Source organism: Drosophila melanogaster, chromosome 3L (genome assembly GCF_000001215.4).
Source record: "Drosophila melanogaster chromosome 3L".
NCBI classification, from domain to species: domain Eukaryota; kingdom Metazoa; phylum Arthropoda; class Insecta; order Diptera; family Drosophilidae; genus Drosophila; species Drosophila melanogaster.
Window position 1 is genome coordinate 10,246,468 of NT_037436.4, and position 22,751 is coordinate 10,269,218.

Sequence of the window (22,751 nt, forward strand, 5' to 3'; positions counted from 1 at the left end):
TTTTCCTTTGGCGATGTTGTGCTATGTTTTCAGCCCCTTTGAGAATTCTATTTTTCTACATTGATTTTCCCCTCTCAGAAACTCTTCCCATTGAAAATGTGTCTCTGCTAAGCCACTGAGAACACTTTGTCCTGCCGATAGAGGGCGCTAGTGAGCTGTTCAAGGATATGCAAATTATATCTAATCATTTTTCTTTCCCTTCTTTTAAAACTGATTTCTTTCTAACTTACTTTTATCAGCCGCTAGACGGCGTCTGTACAAATTTAAATTTATATTCCCATTGTAAAGCTCAAAATAAGTACATGACCCGCTGTTTGTTAAAATTAATGTTAATGATCCTCCCATTTTTATTTATATTTTAAAATTTGTAGGTCCGATATAAGAACCCCCTCCATATTCTTTCAGTTTGCAAGTAAAAGTGTGTATCCCTTTTGCAACATTTAGAGAATGCATTTATCTGACGGACCCTTGGAGCCGAGAATCTGGCATCTGAATTAGCCGCTCGCCTTTGTTGCAAAAAGAAAAGAGTCCGCCTCAAGTGCAGGGCATTATGTATTCATGGCTAAGAGAAGAAAAGCTGCGACTGTGACACATGTGTGTGCCAAATAGATGGAGGACTGGCGGTTGGGGGTTCGGAAAGGACACACACGGGAGCAGCAGCAGAAGGAGCAGGAGGGGCCAAAGAAATGCTGGGCAAGTGCACTTAGCAGCTTGTAGACGCCCCAGTTGACATTGCCACACGCACACCAGCGTGTCTGCCACTTGGGGTTGTTTTCTTCGAGCCATAAAAAATTCGCACATGAGCAAAGCAAACACACACAAGCACATCGAAAGCGAGACAATGGCGCTGGCAAAAGGAAAAAAGAAAAGAAGAGGAGGGGCTGAAAATAGTGGGGTGGGAATGGGAATGGGGAGAGAACCAGGATCGTAGTGGTTGCTTGCAACCCTGCTGCAATTTTCAAATGGCCCAAACGCTCAAGGCGCAACAACAGCAACGACATGTCCATGTCCTGGCCGCCTTTGTTACAGTTCCTGCTCGCAGGACCCCCTCGCCCATTTCCCGTTTCCGAAGGACCCCCTTCTGTAGCCACGTCCCCACCTCGTGCAATCACAAACATGCTACAAAAGCCAGAAACAGGCTCAAGTTAATGACTTGGCAACATGTTGAGAACGCCACCAGAACACAACACGGATGCACTTCGAAAAGGACATGCACTGAAAACATTACTGATATTATCGGTAAATGTCAGTAAATGATAGAACATAAAAGTTTATTATAATATATTGTATTTAACAAAACAAACAAAAATTATTTCCCCAAGTTATTACCGATTGTTAAAATATATGTTATAAAATCATAGAAATCATATGACAAACATTTTTTCAAGTGCAACTGCAGTCGAAGTTGAATTCAAAGCTGTATCTGGAGATGGATGTGGGATATGCACCTGCATTTTATTGCATCCTGCCGGAGGGCCGAACAATGGGGCCTTTGTCTATCCATCCATCCCGTCTGCCCAGCCAACCAGCCATCCAAACATCCAGCTGTTGGCCAAGAACAATTCCCCTGTTCGCGGAGTCAAAGTCGCGGTGATCTTGATGGCTAATTGAGCTGGGACAGCTGGCCAGGAATTTGTCCCTGTCTTCGAACGCAAAGAATTGTTTACCATATTGCATAGAGAAGTTGGCCAAAGTCTTGGTTTATCTTTGAACTCCAATACCAAATTCCAATGCCCCTACCCGTCCCGGGATTAATCATCCATCTCCTGGGGGTGTCACGCATGCGCCTTTGTCACCCGTCTGAGCCATGTCAACACTTCGAATGTTTTCCTGGCCGCTTTTGGGCAAATAACTTGCTCAGCTGAAATACCGTTAGCGCGGACGGCCTAAAGAGTTGTCATTCAGTTGTCGCCACAGACCACCGTTGGAGATGATGTCGCGTCTCCATCTGTCTCTGGTTTTTCTTTTTGTCCGTCTTATTTTAGCCAGGAAAAAAGGCCAAGGAGCTCCAAGTTTGTCTTCTCGGTTTTGCGGCGTGTTGTCGTCTGCAAATTGTTCGCGTCGCTATTATCCAGGGGCATCAATCTCCCGGCAATTGACAGGCCTGCTCCACTGAAAAACAGCCTTTTTATGGCCAAGACGAAATTATTTACTCAGCCACCGCCACCGCAATTGTCAATCTGGGAATTGGCCCCCTTTCGATGCCATCGAAAACCCCCCGCCCCCCCCCCAACGGTGGCACCGCCCCCTTTTCGTGCTGTCCCCGGTTTTATGGCAATTTGATTTGTTGGCAGTTTTTCTGTAAATTGCTGCAAGTCTGCCTTTTGTCTCGTCGCTTAATTTAATTTGTATTTCGGCTCTGGTGTATTTATGGTTAGTTGGCGGTCTTGACTTGATTTTTTTTTCTGCCTCGCAACTGATTGACAGAATTGAGAGGTGGGAAGTGACAGGATTGTCAGGAGTGTCGGCGCACGCTGATTGGATGTAAATGATTGTGGGGTTAATGGTTGATCAAGTTCGAATACATTTATATTTTGCAAGGAAGTTACTTAATTGCGTAAAGTAGTTAACATGTAATTTGATATTATACCCTTTTTTAAAGACAATAAATAACTCATACGTATTTTATTTTTAAGATTTGAAAATTTATCATTATTAATAGTTAAAAGTCATACACATAGTTGGCTCATAGCCTATTTTTGTTAAATTTATGTATTTTTAAAGCCTTTACAAAAGCGTAGTTATGGCAAGAAAAACGTTTTTTATTCAGTGATGTTCAGCAAAAAGCCCTTACCTTTTCCACTTGCCTTTTCCTACCTAGCTCACTGGCTTTTCAGCTCCATCGGACTATACAACTTTAAGCTGATTTTGCGGTCATAACAGCCCAAGCCCAAAGGCCCCGAAACAACGGCAATCCGACAACTTTTGCCATATCAATGCCATGCAAAAGTAAAAACCAAAAATAAAACAAACAAAAAGCGAGCGAAGGAAAGGGCTGCAACTGAGGCTGGACTGGATGGAAAATGGTTGGAAAATGGGGGGGAAAACTGAGACTGGGGGTCCGTTCCATTGCATTTCCGTTGCTTTTGACGCGGTTTTTTCCCACACAGTCGACGCTGCATGCAACAAAAGCGATGAAAACAAAAACAAAACTTTTGCCATTTTTAATTACAGCTCTGAAAAGCGCCGAAAAAAATTCGCAGTTTGCTTTAATTACCGCGCGAAAAGCGAGACAGAGTCTAAAAAGAGTAGTAGGGTTTTTCATATTTTTCCTTTTTTCATTTATATACATATATATTTTTTTTTCGCTGATGAGGCGCACTTTGATGAAAGAATTGCAGCGACGACTACATCGCAATTATGGCAACATGGAAATAAAGAAAAGCGAAATAATTCTCGTACTTGAAGGTATCGCAATAACTCCATTTTCGCGGCTGCCCCTCGAGTTCTTGGTTGGCTGGTTGGATGGCTGGCTGCTCGGCAAGTGGAAGTGCATTGAGGCATGCAACGGGAACAGTGCCTCTGAGAAGTCTACACACACAGCCGCAGCTGCACTTTACCTTTGGCGCGCAATGAGGGGATAAGTCGAATGCGAATCGTACTCCTCATGGCCGCCGCCACGCCCCCAATGCCATGTATGCATTCCATTCTAAAATGAATGGAGAACTCGCTAAGGGAAATATTAAGTCATGGAGGCAGCTAATTAATACTATTAACTATTACACGAACGGTTGAAATTATTAGCCGAATTATAGTTTTATCAATCATTTTTATAAATAATTTCAACATTATTTTAAGATCTGGATCAAAAATCCAGAAAACACAATGTTAAGGATACTATCTAGTATATAATGAAAACGCTGTGTGAAAAACTGGAAGTCATTCTAGATAGTCCTAGACATTCCATTCGCTGAGTGGGGAAAATGTGGTGGCGTAGCTCGTAATTATGCTGACAAGAGTTTTCTGCCTGGGCTTCTTTGGACTCCGCCAAATGCAATGGAAATGTCATTAATATTCGCGCCCATTAAAATCGACGCCAAGCGGAAAAGTCCCAAAGGACGGGATCCAAAAGGGAAGGGGGCATTTTTGAGGGGGATTGGTACATCATTGCACTTTGAATGGGCTTCATTAGTGCGGTTTATTGAAACGCCGACTGCTGCATAGATACAATTACAAGTGGATGGCGGATTGGATATATACATAGATAGCTGCCATAGATCCCGTAGATACAATTGCAAAAAATTAGTAACCAACTTGCCAGCTGAAGTGGGAGTCCATTGAGAATGGCCACAATGGAACTGATCGGATCTGAAGTGGCCCGAAGTGTAGAGATAGATGATGCTGAATGGAGCCAATAAACGTGGCAATAAGGAAAATGCAATTCAATGAAACGAGCTACGCAACGAGGAAATGAAGTGTTCAAGTAAACATTGTTGGAGCTCTAATGAGAATGACACCACTGTACTGTTCAGTTAGCCAAGATTAATTAAATTGGGAAAATAAAGATTAAGATTTCGAAGAGCCATCAATTCAACAAACTTACCAATCTCCAATTGAAGCCTAAAGAAATGTACTAAGTTAGTGCCTATTAAAACAGACACTTGGGGAAATTGAAATCGAGTAATAATAAGTAAGTTGTGCATAACTTTAAAAAAAAAGCCTGTAAATGGCTGCAACTTTAATGCATCTCCAAGAAAAAAGTTATATTTATTTACAGTCTACATTTTATTTGACTAAGGGTAAATCTTGCCGATAAAAAAAGTGATTTTTCTGTCTTACTTGGTAATTAATTGTAAGTTGTTGCCTAAAGACCTGTTCAGTTTCATAGATTTTGCGATGGCTTAACTATTTCCATTACAAACATCCATTATCAACATCATTTCCAATTTCAATCAACGGTTTTTCCCCCTGGTCTTTTAATTTGAAATGAGCTCACATCAATTTTAATTACCATCTAAATACGAAGTCAGCTCCCTTTTTCATTTCTTGGCTTTCAATACGCCCCTCGGAATTATCTTGGCCATCATTTGCAGCGTACGTTGAAATAATTTGCGTTAATTTTTCGGTATTAACAAGTGAAGTCTTAGTGCCCCTGTCTGCTGGCTTCAAATGGTTATTTCTTATTTTTGTTTCGAAGAGGTTGGACCGGCGCCTGAAAGCGGCAATTAATCATAAGCTGGCTACCAACTACCAAAAAAGAAGAAAAAAAAAACCGAAACGGCTTCCCTTTTGGGCTGAGTCTTTCGCTTTTTTGGCCAGCAAATGTAAACAAAATGCACGCCCCGTCGTCATTCGGATCGTCATCGCTGTCTGGCGCAGACAAATGGTTGGCCAAATGGCTAAATGGCCAATGGGCCAATGTGACTGCCAACTGCAGTGGCTTCTTTCTTTTTTTTTTGGACCCTCTACCTAAAAAGTCGGTTTTTTTTTGGCTTGGCAAGAAATGTGCATGTGAAATAAAGTCTGTGGCTGAATCGGCTTTCACATGGGGGTTACGCTGGTCAGATGTGAACGGGCAGTATTTTGACATGGCCAAGTGAGAAATTTTTAGGCCAAGCACTGGGAAAAATATTCTTCGAAAGACCAAAGAATTGTATACGAACAAAACCCAATCAAGTTCAATTAAGACCGATATTTAAGTTGACAGGTAGAAGTTGTTAGGCATTATATGCTATATATGCTATTATATGTTATAGGATATGAATAACATATCTTCTTAAAATACCTAAAATGTATATAAGGACTAGATGACTCTCACAATTGAATGCCTCTTCGAATGCACTTCAACCTGCAAATCTTAGCTCCTTTGCAACTTTTGTCTAGTGCATCAGAGTAAGGTGATCGTTTGTTGGGCTTGTTTTAAGCTTGACTGCTTGGCAGTCGCGTTTCCTAAGCCACCGCTTAATGCGCTTTTAAACATGCAAATTGGCTCATTATGGGCCACGTTTCAGACTCCTATTCATGGGTGCGACTTAATTAGCCCGGTTAATTGCAAGGCGCTACCGTTTGCCGCTCGTTCTCGATCCCAGTTTTAATGGCCTGTTAATTGAGCCAGACCACTGAAAAGCCAACACTCGGCTTTGTTTCCCCTCGATTTCGGGGAATTTCGAGTTGGGTTTATGATGCTTGAAATTGATTTGGTCGCTACGAGTACAGGTTGCATTTGCTCAGTTCGGTTTGGCGCAAAAAAAAAAGATTTTGATCTAAATGTGAAAGGAAAGGAAGCATGTATAAATGCACTCTGTTAATTTCTCTTGAGTTTTTTTTGGATTAATTAAGATTAAATTTTAATTTTATGCACAAGCATTTTATGTTTCTGTTTTTATATTATGCCTAAATAAGTGCTTCACTTGTTAATTTGAGGTAATTATTGAGATTATCGTTGCTTTATTTATTATTTACTCATTTTAATTTTAATTTTATATTTCCAAACGCATTCAAAAATACATCCATGTCATTCCATTACCCCATAATTTTTATAAAGCGATTCGAAACTGGTATCATTTACAATGTGAAAGAAGGTACTGCTTAATTCATCCATCGAGCCCCGTAATACGCCACCACTTGACTGACTGAATGTAACACGTATTTACGATTCATAGGAGTCAACTGCAGGGCACAATTAAATTGGCAAATCCCTCCGACAGTCTGACAAACTGACAATGCAAATTAGCACTTATGCCATTGATTATTGCCAATTGCCAATCGATTCGCACACAAAAAAAAAAGAAGGACTCAGCAATCGAAAGGAGGCAGAGTGCCACAACAATGGCAAACAAAACCGATGTCCTGTTGTAAAATGAACAAAGGAACGTTGCAATTAAACCGAACAGATCCCAGAACCCTGGGTGTCGGTAACACACACTCACCCCAAGGACATCGTCGATATTCCTCGACTGCATTTGCATAATTTCCATATAATTCTCTGTCGTCCCCGTTAGGAGAATACAAAGAAAGGGTTTCGATCTAAGCGGTGAATATTTCTCTATGCAAATTTTCTGGCGGCGTGTGAAAATTCCATGCCGCTCGCAGAGTCAAGACATCTGCTCCTCGTTTTATTTGCCCAGCGATGCTGTTGATTCACTCGCTGCATTGACAGGCCGCCCTGTGCTAAAAGTTTTTCTTGACCAAAGTTTTTCCCCAGCCAGTGCTTAAAACAATAAAAAGAACTGGGGAAGAAAACAGCAAACCAAGTGAACTGTAATAAGAGATGGGGGAAAAACGGTGCCGGAAAAGTTAGCGAATCATTTGGCGTTTTATGTTACGCTGATTCGCGTGGCCACGCAAAGTTGCAACAACTTGCCGGAGTTTAAAGTTTACACACCACAAAATGAACGTCAATGCAAATGAAATAACATAATAAAGTATCACAAAAACTAAAAAGAAAATTGTGCACAGGTGGAATGGTTATTGGGAAAAATAACATAATAGCTTCCCTACTTGTTTATATTTTATTTAAATTTCTTCTTTTTCTTAAGCATTTGGATTAATAACATAGTAATATTATTATTATTAAATTTTAGAATAATGTAGAATAATATCTTAGTTCATTGTTATTTGAAATTAAAGTAAAATAAAAAGCTTTGAACTCCAAGCACAATCCCGTTGCAAACCCCCTTTAACAAAATATTTCATCTTCAGCCCCAACCCATTTAACCCGTTGAAACCATTGTTGAATTGTTAACTCCCCTTAACACTCAAACCAGCTAACACAAATGAATTCCTCAATCTTGCAGCTCAGTCGTCAGTTTTCGATTGCTGTTCGCCCAGTTCCTTTTTGGCAACCAACTCGATGTCCTTTCACTCAAGGACACGCACACAGGAGCATGAGAGCCAGACGCACTCACACAAGGCAACGAAGGAAAATGGAAAACTCTCAGCCACGCCCACACTGTTTTCATAGCTATGTAAATTAATTAAAAACGTTGTCCTTCGTTTCTGTGAACCCGTTACAAGTGACGGCGAATTGCTTCGCAGGCAGATGAGTGAGAGAGAGAGAGAGAGAGAGCAAACAGATTACGAAAAAAAGAGAGGCATGGATGGAAAGCGGCTAAAAGAGAATTTTCCGAATGTTCCGAGAGAGTGTTAATTGCATTAGCGCCTGTGAACTTTGACCCCCCCCCCTTTTAAATTTGCGGTCAACACTTCAGTTTTTTCAACACTTTCGTAACGAGGTCAGCGAAGCCCCACCTGGTGTACCTTTATCGCAGAATTTCCTCTCCCTTTTCCAGCCAAAAAAAAAAAAAAAAAAAATGCGTAAATACTTTCGTGGCGTTAATAAACTTTTTTCCTTTTGGCCGTTTAATGGGACAGCATTTCCTTCTCCTTCACTTCATTTTCAACTTTGGGTCTCGACCTTCGAAGTGGGGTGGCATTTCCAGCCCGATTTCTTTTCCTTCACTTCTTCTCTTTTCGCCTCGCTCTTCGTCCTTCGTGACAGTGAAAATGATAGCAAGGACAAGAAAAGTGGCTAATTAGGTTTTTGCCCCGGCATCCGTATTCCTCTGACGTCACCGTTCTTGCGGGTGTAATTCGGTATGAAATGAAATTAGTTGGGTGAATTTTTGGGTGGTCTTGCTATGGCCAACGCTTTATAATGAGTTTTTGTTTTTATTTTGTTTGGGTCTGGGTCTCCGGGTTCCACTAATTTGCATTTTCCCGTCTTTTTTTGTTGGTCAAGGTCAATGTCAACATAAATTCACAGCTGGGTCAGGGTCACGGAAATTGTGATGATGAGCAGGACTGAGGTCTATTTAGGGATGTTGATAATTTAATAAGGGTCACCTCTTGGGTAAAAATGTAGTAAACCGTGCTAAAAGGAAAGAAATTAATTCATGGAAGTATAACCGTTTCCTGTTGACTTGTTGATATCAAAGCTTTTCCATTATAAGGTATAATATAAATTAGTTTGATCTTAAATCCACTACAGAAGATTTGTTGAAGAATTATTTAAATAAATTTACATAACTTTTTATACTTCCACGACTAATACTTTTCATAAAAATTACATCGCTAAAAGTCAGTAAAAAACCGTTTCCTTGCCATTCCAATTCAAGTTTTCCTTTATTTTTCCTCTATCAATCTCAACCACTCGAAATGCTTTCAGTATTAAGATCCCCCCGTTTTGAAGTGGATTTTCATTCCTTTCAAGTTGTGACTTAACCGAAACTGTACTCACATCTGCCACTCTTTGCATAGATTTTCTTGTACTTTTCCACTTTTCCTCTGCCTATATGTGTGTACGCATATTTGCACAGAACAGTCTCCCCCATTGAAAACTCACAAGTTACCGCCCACCATTTCCAGTTGTTACTGCCCCCGAACGCAAGTTTACCAACATTTTCGCAAATCAACGGCAGACAAAAATCTTTTATTCAAATTTTATTTGATTGCTTTGCGATTTTCGCTGTTGTTCAGCGCGAATAAGAAGAAAGGTATGTCGAAAAACGAAAAAAGACACAGGACAGCAACTCCACGGAAAGAGACGCATGAGAAATCAACATTGGAGGGTACTGAAAATATTATTTCGAGGACGACAACTTAGGGTTATTGTTCAATTTAAGCACGCAGACAGTGGCTGCAAAAGAGTGGAAAAATTTCACGTCGCTGGACCGGACAGCCGAAAGAGAAAAGCTTGGAAAAGTTCCGAATCAGCAGGATAAGTGCAGGACAAGAGGGCCAGGACGAAAAGCCAGCCTGATGGCAAGTCAGATGGACGGAAGGACACAAGTACAGACAGCCAGTCACTTGCAGTCATAGACAAATTTGGCAGCAAAGTAGTGGCAGCATTGCTTTAAGACAAGAAAAGGAGTTAAGAATACACGAGTTATATTTACAGGAAGAAAAGACTATAAAGGTATAGAAATTTTATTAAATTGGGAAAAAAAATAATTTTTTATAAAGTTCTAAGGGAATATAGCCTGAAAAAAACCTACTTCTAAAGTTGGTTAACAGCCGCAGCTGATTATTACATTTTTCACATTAACAACGTTAGTAGCGGCGGCCTGGGCCGAAACAAAATCTAGATAAATATGCCGTCCAGATACGGGCGGTGGTAGTGGCAAAGGGGGCGTGGCTGGGCAGGTGTAGGAAGGCGGGGGAGGGGGGCAGTCAAGCGCAAGGTTCAATTTTGAGGCAAACATTTCGCTCCAGAAACTCGGGACTTGCGAACTCGGGAGACCCATAAGCTGGGAGCGCCAGTCAGTCGTCTATAAATTATATCCGTTCCAAATTGAAATGCGCGTTAAAATGCAGTTAACTTGGTCGTTCTGCTGTCTCTGGTCCCTGGTTCTGGCCATGTTGTTATGGCCACGGCGGCAGAACTGCCGTTTTATGGCCCTTTCCATCCTCATCGCCTTTATGCTCCCGCTCCTGTTTTACAGTTTGTGCGCACATAAAAATAGAAAATGGCTCTGAGCACTGCCGGTTGCCTGGACACGAGCACATTAGAGTCCAGCTCCTATTTTCCGCATTTTCCATTTCTCAGCCACATTGTCCCAGCGTCCACCTGTTTGCCCCAAATGTCGATGGTTCGTGCCAAAAAAAAAGGATAAAAACGCAAAGGGCCAGCCAAATTTCATGTTAAGCAAAGACAATAGCTGATGGGAAAATAAAGAGGAAGTTTGGAAAACGATATCATGGGAAATCGATGCTTATGGCTGGATATGGTTAACTGAATATGAATATAATGGCTATTAGCTTTTAAAGTTATCGCTTTGTATTTCATTTATATTTAAAAACAATTTTTTTATGGAGATAACTGCAAGATATTAAGCACACTATTACAAATTATTGGGAGGAGTAAAGTGGATAAAAGTGGAATATATCAATTAGATTACCTTACTAAAAAATAATTTCCTTTGTACCCTAACAGCGTATAAGCTTATACTCAACAAGTAAAGGTACTCTCCCGTAGTGACCTGTTCCCAATCCTCAGTTGAATCGCTATCAAAGCGACTGGAGGCCCAGAGGTGCTCCTTCTCCGCTGCGTGTGCCGCTCAAGTGTTAAGCTTATGTCATCATTGAGGCATGAACGAGTTTTAGACACGCTGCCTGATTAAGCATACGCCATGTGCAACCGAGGACTTAAATTTTAAAGAGGCGAATAAGAGCTACGAAAGCAATTGGCAAATAATGTTAAAAGCAAATGCCACAGCAAACGGCAGGGGAAAAAACTATTCAAGGCTTTTCAAAGGCAAAAAGTTTCCCAGCAAGAAGATGAAAATGCCACGCAATTTGAGGAAAATGCGTGCAAAGTTTTGAGGTTACGAGCGTACAAACATGGCGGCCCGAAATAGAGTTGCTTGTAAATACATTTGCTGAAATTGCTGAATAAATGTGCAGCCTTTTTGCTAGGGGTTCGGGTGAAAAAGCCATTTCGCATGGGTGGAAAAACTAACAAAGGCCACATAAAGAAAATTTTCCATTTTATATGGAAAATAGGAAAAACCCGGACGGGCAGCACACGCACAAAGATACAGGGCGGATACAGACAAATCCACCACCACATGCATGTGTGTATTGCTTTAATAGAAAATTGCAAAAGTTTTGCAAAAGAAAATGCCTCAGCCAAGTCAGTTTGGGCCAACCCAAGTGAGCCACCCCCACTACAGTCGGCTTTTCCTTTAGCGCATTTGCCCCTTTCCACCTTGCGTCGCCGTTGAAATTGAAAAGAATGTGCAAAAGTAGCAAACCAGAGCGAAAACGAGTGGGTTCATGGGTTTGGGCTTGGAGTTCGCAGTTTGGAGATTGGTGGGGGTCGGCAAATTGTGGGTGGTGCGACGGCATGTTTGGCGGATCGGAGCTTAGCCTAGCAAGAAAGCCATAGTAAGCTCAAAATAAACCCCCTTCGTCCACGCAGGCAGCGCAAAAGTTGTCTGCGATGGCAAACAGGGAGGAAAGTGCGGAAAAGCCCCGACGAAAATGTGATACGCTTTTCCTAGGGAAAATAAAGGGATCAGTACTATATAAATCACAAAAGCAATGGGTAATGTGCATTTATGCCACATTGGTAAGTAATTTGAATTAATGATCTAATGATAATGACCAATGATAATGACTAATGATATTTTTTAATAAGACGTTCACATATAAGCTACAAGCTAAGCAGCTACAAAGATTGTGGTAACTGACTGACTGAAACATAATTATTTGTAATGATACACAAAATGATAATTGGAAAGTAAAGCTTTGTAGTAAATTGAATGCAAATTTTATTCAAACATTTGAGTCCAATGAATATACCCACATTGCCTCTGAATTTTCTTTTAGACCCTGCATCAGTTCAGGAAAAACATAGCAGGCCAACAAGAGCAGGCAGCGGGCTCTACGAAGATTTACCGGTTTTAACGTTGCCAGTCAGCAGTTTCAGTTCCAGTATGATTGTGTGTGTGTGTGTGTGGGTGGTCGGTGGTTGGTTAAAGGGGAAGTGGCAGAGATTGGGGCACGAACAGGGTTCAGTGTCGCGTCTGGCATTATTCGTCGCATGCCCCATGCTCGGTTTCCTGTGCGCCCTGCCATGTCGTCATGCTATCGGAGGTTGTAAGTCCGGAGATGGGAATGGATGTGGGCAGGAGAGGATGCACGGGCACTCGAGGATACGGGCTGCAGGATGGGGATGAGGATGTGGCACGGCCTCATGCAAAACGCATATCGATTTGTTGGGTCACGAAGGGGCTGCTAGGCAAGCTCTCAGGTGGATGTCCTAGCACTTCACCACGTGTTGAAACTCATACCGCGATTTATTTAAACATTTTTAGATGAATTAAGAATAGGAAATAACTAATAATTTATATTCATATGACTTACAGCGTTTTCTGGAGAAGATCCGGTGTAAATATTTAACAACTATAAAATAATAAATAATACCAGCTGTGCAAATTGAACTTATCCGATTGGGCATACAATGTGCTAATTGCCATGGGCGACACAATAAGTTTCATGATTTGCAGTCGTATATCTTCCTGCGTTTTATACATATTTGATGAGCGATAGTCCGCCCATAATTAGGCGCTACCACCTGAACTGAACTTGGAGTTGCGAGTGCATATCTATATCTTTTTGCGCTGACATGTGCGTGCAACATTGTGGCAATTGCTATCGGACTAGATACTTTCGGATCTGGGTTCTGGGATCTGGCCCCTATCACCGACCACTATCTGAACCCGAAGGCAGCTCGACAAGTGCGTGCGACCCGGTAATAAACGGAGCATAAAACGGGGTACTGTTCCATTGCCGCTTCGGGAATGGAAAATAATTAAGTTAATGCAAAATGCATTTTCAAATTGTCGGCCACGGCATAATTGCCAGTGTGGCATTCTTAATGCGAAACTGACAGAGGACTAAAAAATGGAAATCTATCATTTTTAATTGCCACCCTTAAAAATTAATTGAAATTTTAGAAGAGGGTTTCAGTTGCACGATTTGTAACTAGAAGAATAGAATTAAAATTATATGTAATCTTCTCAGTTGTGAATTTATATTGAAATTAAAAGTAATTATATAGTCATTCTGTAAATGTTGGTGTAAAATACAGTAGCTAATTTTTTATATTTTCATGATTATGTTTAAAATACTACGTTTCTTGGATCGAAGATATATGAAAATACTATCTAGCTTTCGTTTTGATGATTTGTAATACATAATAGTTTATTCCACTGCTTATGTAGTACATTAATACCACACTTGTATTATCCTTTACCATTCCGTAGATATTTTTCCTACCATACCCTGCAATTGAAATTCAAAGTGCGTACTCGCACTCCAAATTAAATTAACCCAACCGATACTTTTCTGTCTTAACTGTGCACTGGGATCTTGTTAAGCAGCTTCGATGTGAAAGGCGATCGCGATCCTTTCAACGCTGTTTTGGAAAGGATCTGTCTGAGGTCTGAGTTCCTGCTTATCCGCGGCGTCATTAAATTCATTAAAAGTGCATCAAAATGTATCGCAGAGGACGTGTAATTTTCATGTAATCCATCAGCGTGCAGCCATTGACACCCAGAGGGCCCTTCACTCGACAGGTAATTTTTAGGTATATTTTATATACAAAAATTATGAATTACAATGTGCGCCGCAACATGTTAATAAGATGAAGTACGTGAATATGCACTTTCGGGCTGGCAAATTCAATTAGGCGGAACGATCCAAGACACTCATGTGCGATAAGTGGCCGCCACAAAAGCCGCAAAGCCAGTCGAGTCCTATGTCCTAGTATATAGCTTATCCTCTTCCGATCTGCGGTTAAATTCGCAAGTTGCAGTTGCAGCTGCAGATTCATTGTGTGCGAAACGAGTCGAATGCGTAATTTAATAAACTCACGAGGGCAACTAGGAGCAGGTTCAGGACATTTGCGACGCCTGCGAGCCATTCGGTTGAAAACTAGTTGGTGGCGCAACTTTAATCCCGCATCGCATTTGCGTAATAAAAGTTTCAACTTTATTGTTAATTAAATTGCCAGGACATGTCGTGGTCGTTCTCGTAGTCTTGGTCCTTGTTCAGATCGTGTGGCCCAGAGGCCTCTTGACAACGCAGCTGCCTTTTTTGGGCCACGTCTATCAATGTAAACGTGATCTGGCCATAGCCCGAAAGTGTGGAAATTATAATAAATTTAGCCGCATTTGGCCCGCAGTTTCTGCTGGCCGTAATTATGCAGACACCTTGCCAGCCTTTCGATCTCCACTCAAAATTGGCCAAGTGAGCTGCAATTGCATATTGCCATATTGACAGCGTGATGGATGTTTGGATCCCAAGTAGTTATACGCCGAATCGAAATCGATTGAGCTGCTCGCTCTGCAAAAGGAGGCTTTGCATGTATGGAAAATAAAGCACTGAAGAAAAAATCATTGACTTAAAGATATCTGTTGGTTATTTTAGGGAAATATATATTTATACTACATTATATATTAGTCAAAATTCCTAATTCCTAAAAAAAGATACAAGGTTTTTGTTAAGGATTTACCCAACAATTTATGCAGGAGCCTTTCGCATCCTTTTTTTATTCGAGTGCACATACTGCCACGGGTGGTCCGCCGTCAAGTGGCTGGACATTAAGATTCGACCGGCGACTACCGTTGGCCATTTAAGACAATAAATTTCATAAATAGCTTATGCATAAAATGCAGTCGGTGGCCCCTTACCCATTCTACTGGCCACTCGATTCGAACGTGGCTCTCAACTCCCGCTGCGTTGATATTAATTGGACGACATAATTGCGGAGCCACGTTGGCCGTAATAATGCGGAGTGCGGTTCGTGGGGTAATTGCTCTGGAAACACGTTCCACTGGCAGCACTCCCCAATCGAAGCGAACTACCGGAGTTGGAATTTGTATAAATATAAATTTTGGCTAACATCGAGGGTCCTCTGCCCGAACTGCGTAATTATGGGTTTTGTGGCACTTGGCTTTTGCATCGCTGCCTTTTTGGCGGCACACACTTGAAATTATCGGTGTGTGTCCGCCATTTAATTTATTGTCTTTGGCGCTGCCCTAAATCCAATTGTAATACAATCCGCCGCATTTATCATATTTAACAACCGACTCCAAACGCACACACATCCTGTATTTAACGGCCTGCTAATACGCGGTTTAAGTTTAATGAGTGCAAAGGAAGGGGTCGCTTATGGCGCGTCATAAAAGGTTGCAAGTAAAGTTATGTTGCAATCAAATAAGAATTTTTAAATTTACCTAAACTTGCCCTTTGCCACTGCGAGAACTGTTTATTTCAAGCCAATCGATTGTGAAAATATTCAAATTTTACTAAAACTGAAATATTTGATATAATAGCCTCAATTTAATTTTGCATATTTTTGTTACCTTTGCGAGGATCTTGTCAGCCCGCAGTCCTTCAGATTTTGGGTTTGTTTGCTCATCATCAGGCTAAGATTGGTTCGAAACCAGCCAGGACATTGTTATGATTATAAATATTTATTTTATGCGCTGCTCTGCCCAGCTCCCGGGGATTTTCTCTCCACTTCCCATCGTGCAAATCGGTTAAATGGACTGTGCTGTTTATTTTTTCATAGTCCCTTAATAAGCCCCATGAAAAATGTGCAAATAAAAGAAGGCGGCTGGGTGGGTCTGATTCTTAAAGGACATAAAACATGTGTGTAAATGTGGAGGTTTTTTTTTTCTTTTTTTTTGCATGTGTGCAGAAAAGAAAATGGCGGTGAACCAAAGATATGGCAGAAGATAAAGACAGAGTCGAAGGAGCAGCGAACAGAAAACATGTCCAGGCGAAATTGCGCACAATTACGGGGCTGAAACGGACTGTACCTCTGCCGCCCACCGCCACGCCCCGCATACCATCCGAGCGGAAAAGAATTATTACGTTGAATTTTCCCCCAAAAAAGCAAAGGAAAAGAAAACGAAGCGAAAGAATTCTCATTTTTTGATAGCCCACCAGAACGATGCCGCAAGGATACACGGAAAAAAAATAATACTATACCCAAGAGACTGAGGTAATCAATAACTTATAATCACGGAAAAGAAACCAATAACATATGTTAAATATATTTAAATTTATCGATGTAAGCCTTTTAAAAATAGTTTTTAAGTTTTATTGATTTTATAAAAAGTTTTTTTCCTTATGACAAAGAACATAAGTGTTGTAATATATTTTTAAATAGTATATTTCAGCTATTTTTCTCTGTGCATTTCCGGATATGCCAGCCACATCGCTTGGCTCACGTGCATATGACAGTGGAGTAAACAATTTCATTTCGCGCAGCAGGACCCACAAGATAACTGCTACAAACGAGACGCAAGATGCTGCAGTGGCGTAGAGGTGGTGGGGCTGGGGCATTTTGGTTGCCAAGGGAGCGTACATGGGCAGCAAGGACAACGACAACACTTGAGTTCTGTTTTCGAAGCCGAAAGAGAAGGACAACAACCACCGGCTAAAGCGGCAGCATAAGAAGTTGCGTAAATATATTGTCCTGTCGCTTATTCTTAAGGGGGGTTTTTTCGTGGATGCGGGACAGGACGAAGGACGAAGGACGCAGGACGAGGGACATCGGACTGCGGTCGGCCGGGACCAATTCGAAGCTCAACTGCCAGCCCCATGGGCGTTTGGACGCAGTTAGTCGAGCGTGCCTGGCGGATTTTTTAATGCGTGCCTCTATAAATTTTGCACGCCTTTTGTAAATGTGAGGACCACGAAGAAATCTCCTGCAGGAGGAGTGGATTTTTTTCAAGGAGGAATGAGTCGTGGGCAGCTGTACACGTGGCCTGACCTGTTTTTTTTTTTTTCGAAACTGTCAAATTGTTGTTACTGCAGCATTCTCCTTCGCTCTGGGGGTTTGTCTCTGCTTCAGAAAATCTTGTATATTTGTCATACGAAATGTTTATCTCCAATATTATTCCATAAATAACATGAAACAACCCTGCTTTAAAAATAATTTTGCGGGTAAGCATTATTTTTGTGAATTACAAAACGCAATCGTTCTATTTGAAACTTTCGATGGTTTATATACATTTATTTACAGTTTTTTATTTAAATACTTAAGAGAGAGCTTACAATAATTAAGATTTGTTCTCCTTCTCTACCTGCGAAGTATCCAAATTAATTTCGTCCTTCAGATCGTAACAAGCCTTCAATTTGATGGTGTCTAGAAAATCCAGCCATTCGCCGAGTTCCTTTTTCTTCTCCTCCTTGTGCTTGTTCTGATTAAGCTTCACGTCGAGGACATCATTCTCAAATTCTCGAGGAGTCACACAGAAACCAAGTAAGAGATTGCGACGTGTAAAGCGGATCATATAAAATGGTTCTCCCTTGGTGAAAAATGAGCTGACCAGCAAATTATTGGCACTCGATTCTTGAGTTCCCGCCTGGTTTTTCATACTTATCTTGGCCCTGTTCAAGTAATTCTTAATCACCTGCTCAAAGTCCCACAAGGTCAGCTGGCAATCCTGTCCACCCACAACCAATATGTTATTATCCAAAGAGATTTCCATGGTATTAATCGAGGCCTTATGATGGTCAAAGAACTGCATCAAAATCTCATTGGCTGTGTCCCAAATCATGATGAGATTGTCATCGCCTCCAGAAACCAAATAACGACCGCAAATTGAGTAGATCAAGGCGGTTATCCTGCTTTTATGACCACGAAAAATGCGCACTTGAACAGCCTTGACAATATCCCAGATCCTAACAGTGCAATCAGCAGATCCAGTGGCCATATAGTGACGATTTGGATGAAATAGGCACACCCCGAGCTCGGCCAGATGTCCTTGAAGAATTCGGGCGGGTTTCGTATTATCCTGCATCCAAACTCTCGCCGTACAATCATCCGATGCGGTGGCGAAATAATAACCCCTTGGTGCAAAAACAACAAAGCAAACCGGTGCCAAATGGCCGGAAAAAATAACCACACAACTCCAGGACAGAAGGCACCACAAGCGAACGCTGAAATCCTCGGAACATGTGATCAGAAAGCGATCCTCTGGATTAAAGGAACAACCATAGACAGGTCCTTGATGTCCGTACAGAGTACGTCTGGTGAACTTCTTAATGGGATCTATCATATCCTTATCAACCCCAGCCATTCCGGTATCCAGATTTTTTAGCCACTGTGCAGCTTTCACTTGAACCAATTTAGAGGGTTTCAGAGAGAAAACATATACCTTAGAGGATACAGTTCCCAGTGCCAACATGCTATTGCCTTCCGAGAAGGTGGCACAAATCACGACCTCATCGGAGGGAGAAGTTGTGTACAAGTAAGTCGATGGCAGGTTATTCCGATCTAATTTCATTCGATACTGTTCATCACTCTTCATGTGAAGCAAATCCATTTTGTTGGGAATCGGATTGTAAACCCTATTTACCGGTGGCAAATGTAAATTATCTGATAACTGTGGTTCGCTCCTTTTCTTGCGACGTTTTTGAAAAAAAGGACGAGCGGCAAAGTCCTTTTTGTGCAAGGGTTCTGGAGCACCATACCATATCGGCTCCAAAAGAGGCTGTCCTATGGCAAATCGTTGCTGGGGCTTGTCATCTTCACTATAAGGCTGTATTTGAAAATGGCTCAGCAATTTTTCTTGCTGACCTCTAGTCCATTCCTCTGTGCAAAGAAGTAACTGTCGAAAAGCTCCCTCAGACATTTCAATCTTCACCTTTTCAAGGCCAGCCAATAATTTGCGTGCTTTATTCGGAACTTCTGCTGGCTTGGAAATTTCTCTTAGCTTTATAATTCTTGATATATATGAATCGTCGAGATGATCTTGAAAGCGAACAAGAAGCATCCTAGCTTTCTGTATCTTATCACTGGCCATCATTTGGAGATAAGTTAGGACCAACAAGGGATATAACAGAATATATATCTCGTATTTGTAGTGACTTGGTGTCGATTGGATCAGTTTAATAAGTTTCTTTACCGCGAATTCATAATCCGCAAAAACCGAATCCTCTTTGATAACCAACAAGCTAACATTTTCCATGTTTTCCAGAAACTGAGCACTATCTTCGTAAAAATCTGAGCCATCACGGGTCCTAATGGCTTCGTCGATATCACATTCACTTCGATGATCTGGGGAACTCTCGTCTTCATTCAAAATAGCCATTAGTTCTTCTTGTGAAACTTCGCCCTTGTCAACGGGACGCAATGACATTTCCTCCCAGTAAGTACATTTATTCTCGTTATGCTGTTCATCAAGATCAGTTTCACCATAATCATAATCATCTAAACTGCTCAAACTAAAACTGGAACTGGTGTTACTGTCCGAAAAGTTGTCATCCTCATCGGCTTTTAACTTTTCTTTTTCCAACTCAGAATCGGATTTATCCAACTCAATTGGCATTTCTGCGTCACTGCGATTCGTGTGCCAGAATTAGTGGAAGTAACTTAATTATAACTTAAGACTTACGTTACTTCCTTAATTAAGTCTGGTTGTATGATGGGTGGCACCATTTCAAATTGACAGGTTTCTTCATCATAAATCGGCATCGATGGCATCGGACCAGTAAAAACTGGTATTGAGGGAAGTTCTTCACAAGCCTTTGGTTTTTCATCTTCAGCACTAAAGGAAAGGAATTAAAAACTCTAGTGTAAACTAAGTCCGAAAATATTTGTTAATATCGCTAACCTTTTATTGAATGGAAATAGATTGACATTCTTTATTCTGTTAATCCATTCGGTGGGCGATCCTGAAAATAACGTTCCTTACTTTGTTAATATGCATTTCCTTTTTGGAAACTTACCATCTGAGTTGGAATCATCTGAATCGCTAATTTTATCGGACTCCGAGCTGCTCCATATTTCGCTATTACGATCATCTATATCGTCTTCATCATCGGAGCAAGCAATTTCGAGTCCCATAAGGTCTTCGAATTCTTTCAAATACCATTTGTTCATTTTTATCTGACTATTTTCATTCTTAGACTTTTGGCGTTCCTTGTTTTTGGGTTTATCCTTGTTATCCTCCAGTTTCATAAGCTCATTTCTGATATCATCGGAATCGGAATCATCCGAATCGGAAATAACGTACACTTCCTGATTGAGCGCATGAAGAGTTTGGATACTTATTTTAACCAGTTGTTAGAAAGCGCATACATATTCTTACTCACATCACTAGATGGTATTAGTATTGGCAATGGTAAATCCATCTTTATTGCTCTTAAATATTTGAACAATCCAAATCAGCCCTAGTGCAATAAGTGAATATTTTCCTTGACTTGACAAGTTTTCGATTTGACAGCTGCGCATTGTGTGGCCGTATTTTTGAAGCCCATTTTGCCAAAAAGCCAAAATCTGATTTTGTTTTATGACGTTAAAACTTTTTTTTTTGGATATATTGTACATTGTTTCTAACAAACAAAATGTATTTCCCAATATATATATATATTTCTTTCTTAATTGTTAATTTATATTACAACACCTTATAACTTTTCAAATGGTCTTTATGGCATGGCCAGCTCAACTTTTGTGGTTGATATTATGTTTTCAAATACATTCCCTCTATTCGATTTATCCATTTTTTTTCACAAATTTTACCCAACATGACACGGCGACTACCGCTGATCTGAAACAAAATGCTGGCTCAGCAGCACATCACATGAGGGCGCTGGAATCCAGGGTGTCCTTAAAAAGCGAGGGGTGGTGGAGGGGCTGAACGACTGGTCCATAGGTAAAAAAAAATTAATTTGCATACCCAATACTCGACGGATTTGTTGCTACGCAGAGGTTTCCCATGCCACTGTCCATTTCAGGGACCTCTTTTAATTTTACGTTATACCCTATATGTATATTGGGTGTTTTTAATTTTCCGCCCAAAGATCTGCTCACAAAGGTAAAATCGTTTTACCTTGAAGGTGAAAGTTTGTCAGTCTATTGTAAATTCTTAATGACCAACAGGGTTACACAACTATCTAAATAATTTGGAATATTTTTTAACAGAGTATTTTTCATTCGGCTCTAAAAATAATTTTATGTTTTGATACTTCTTTTCACCACTCACTTGTCAGTGGAATTGTGCGAGTATGCTGGCGGACCAAAACCCGCGGATGCGTTTGGAATTCTTCCGCAGTTCGGGCAATATGTCGGCGGCGCTGGCAACTCATTTTGCAGGGCACATAAAATAAAAAAGACGTGCGTAAAAAATGGATATACAAAAAGCCGGCGACAGGACAACCCGCAGCAGAAGCAGAAAATGTAGCTGCATATTGTTTTGTAATTTTCGCCATGATTTATGGCGCGCACGGGGATGCACACTTTAAGTGCTTTAAATAAAATAAAAAAAAAAACTGCATTAAAAACTAGGAATATTGGCAATTGGTATTCATGGATGGGTATGTGTGTCAATAGTCAAGGGCCAACAGTTAGAGGCGAACACAATGGCAAACAAAGCCTCATTATGGACAGCAACAATTGCCAAATCACTTGATATGTAATGCTGGCCATAGATAAATCACACTGCAGCATAATCCATTGTAAAGTGTCGAAAAGCTGCAATTGAAATGCAAATCAATGCAAATCGATACTTGAATCATCACCAGCCGCAACAGCAGCAGCACCACCAGAATCTGAATCAGAAACAGAAACTCGAACATGAATGATTCATGCAACGCACGCGAACATTCAAATGCAAATACTCGAATGCCAGAATGCAAAATCCGAAATGCAAAAATTATCCAAAAATGCAAATTTGCGAGTGCGAAAGCCCCGCTGAGTGAGGCCAACAATCAAATCAAAATAAATGCACCGCACACACACACCGAAATCCCAAATTGCAACAAAGCCAAAAGTAAACACACAACAAACAATGCAGCTTGCGGATTTTCGCACTTCCGCTTAACTGTTGCTAATTTGATTAGGGAATTTTCCACAGGGGCGGGGTGCAAAAGTCGAAAAGGGGGCGTGGCAAGCGAAAAGGCCATAAACATTTTTAGCTGCTGCTGATTTCGCTCTGGCCTGCCAACTTATGCAAATTATCTTGTGTGATTTATGCCCGGAATTTTCTCGCCTTCCATTGGAGCTGTAACTTTGCTTCTTGGGCTGCTGGGTGCAAATTGAATTTTACAAAATGCCGTAGACGACGCTTGTGAAGGTACATTTTTCACTATAAAAGTGGCCTTTAACCACTTTAAATCTGTAAATGCAATAGCTCAAAAGGTTTGCAAAAATACTTCACAAGTAAATTAAAATTAAGTTGCTTGAAAACTTAAAACAAAAAATGTATACAAAATTAAAAAGTATTTTTTTCAGTCTTGTCTTTCAATGAACTCAATATTTCACTAGAGCTAACATAAGTTTAAAGATA

The 22,751-nt window shown here is 40.8% G+C and overlaps 1 protein-coding gene and 2 long non-coding RNA genes across 3 annotated transcripts; 1 reads left to right on the plus strand and 2 right to left on the minus strand.

The window, feature by feature from the left end:
- The first annotated feature begins 322 nt into the window (after positions 1 to 322).
- Positions 323 to 1,304, plus strand: lncRNA:CR44539 (long non-coding RNA:CR44539). The gene has a single exon (NR_124847.1). It is a non-coding gene; the product is annotated as a long non-coding RNA:CR44539 (long non-coding RNA).
- Positions 1,305 to 1,337: 33 nt separating this feature from the next.
- Positions 1,338 to 2,121, minus strand: lncRNA:CR44540 (long non-coding RNA:CR44540). The gene has a single exon (NR_124848.1). It is a non-coding gene; the product is annotated as a long non-coding RNA:CR44540 (long non-coding RNA).
- A 15,320-nt stretch (positions 2,122 to 17,441) lies between these two features.
- Positions 17,442 to 20,644, minus strand: can (cannonball). Its single transcript, NM_080088.2, has 5 exons — positions 20,560 to 20,644; positions 20,194 to 20,485; positions 20,079 to 20,139; positions 19,860 to 20,012; positions 17,442 to 19,803 (listed from the first exon to the last, which is right to left on the minus strand). The coding sequence occupies exons 1-5, from the start codon at positions 20,596 to 20,598 to the stop codon at positions 17,520 to 17,522; spliced, it is 2,829 nt and encodes a 942-aa protein (NP_524827.1). The 5' UTR covers positions 20,599 to 20,644; the 3' UTR covers positions 17,442 to 17,519.
- Between the last annotated feature and the right edge of the window lie 2,107 nt (positions 20,645 to 22,751).

Coding starts and splice junctions, on each gene's coding strand:
- can (NM_080088.2), bottom strand. CDS start 20,598: ATGGATTTACCATTGCCAATACTAATACCATCTAGTGAT. Junction 20,013..20,078: donor CTATTTCCATTCAATAAAAG/GTTAGCGATATT, acceptor CCTTTCCTTTAG/TGCTGAAGATGAAAAACCAA. Junction 19,804..19,859: donor GACTTAATTAAGGAAGTAAC/GTAAGTCTTAAG, acceptor CACGAATCGCAG/TGACGCAGAAATGCCAATTG.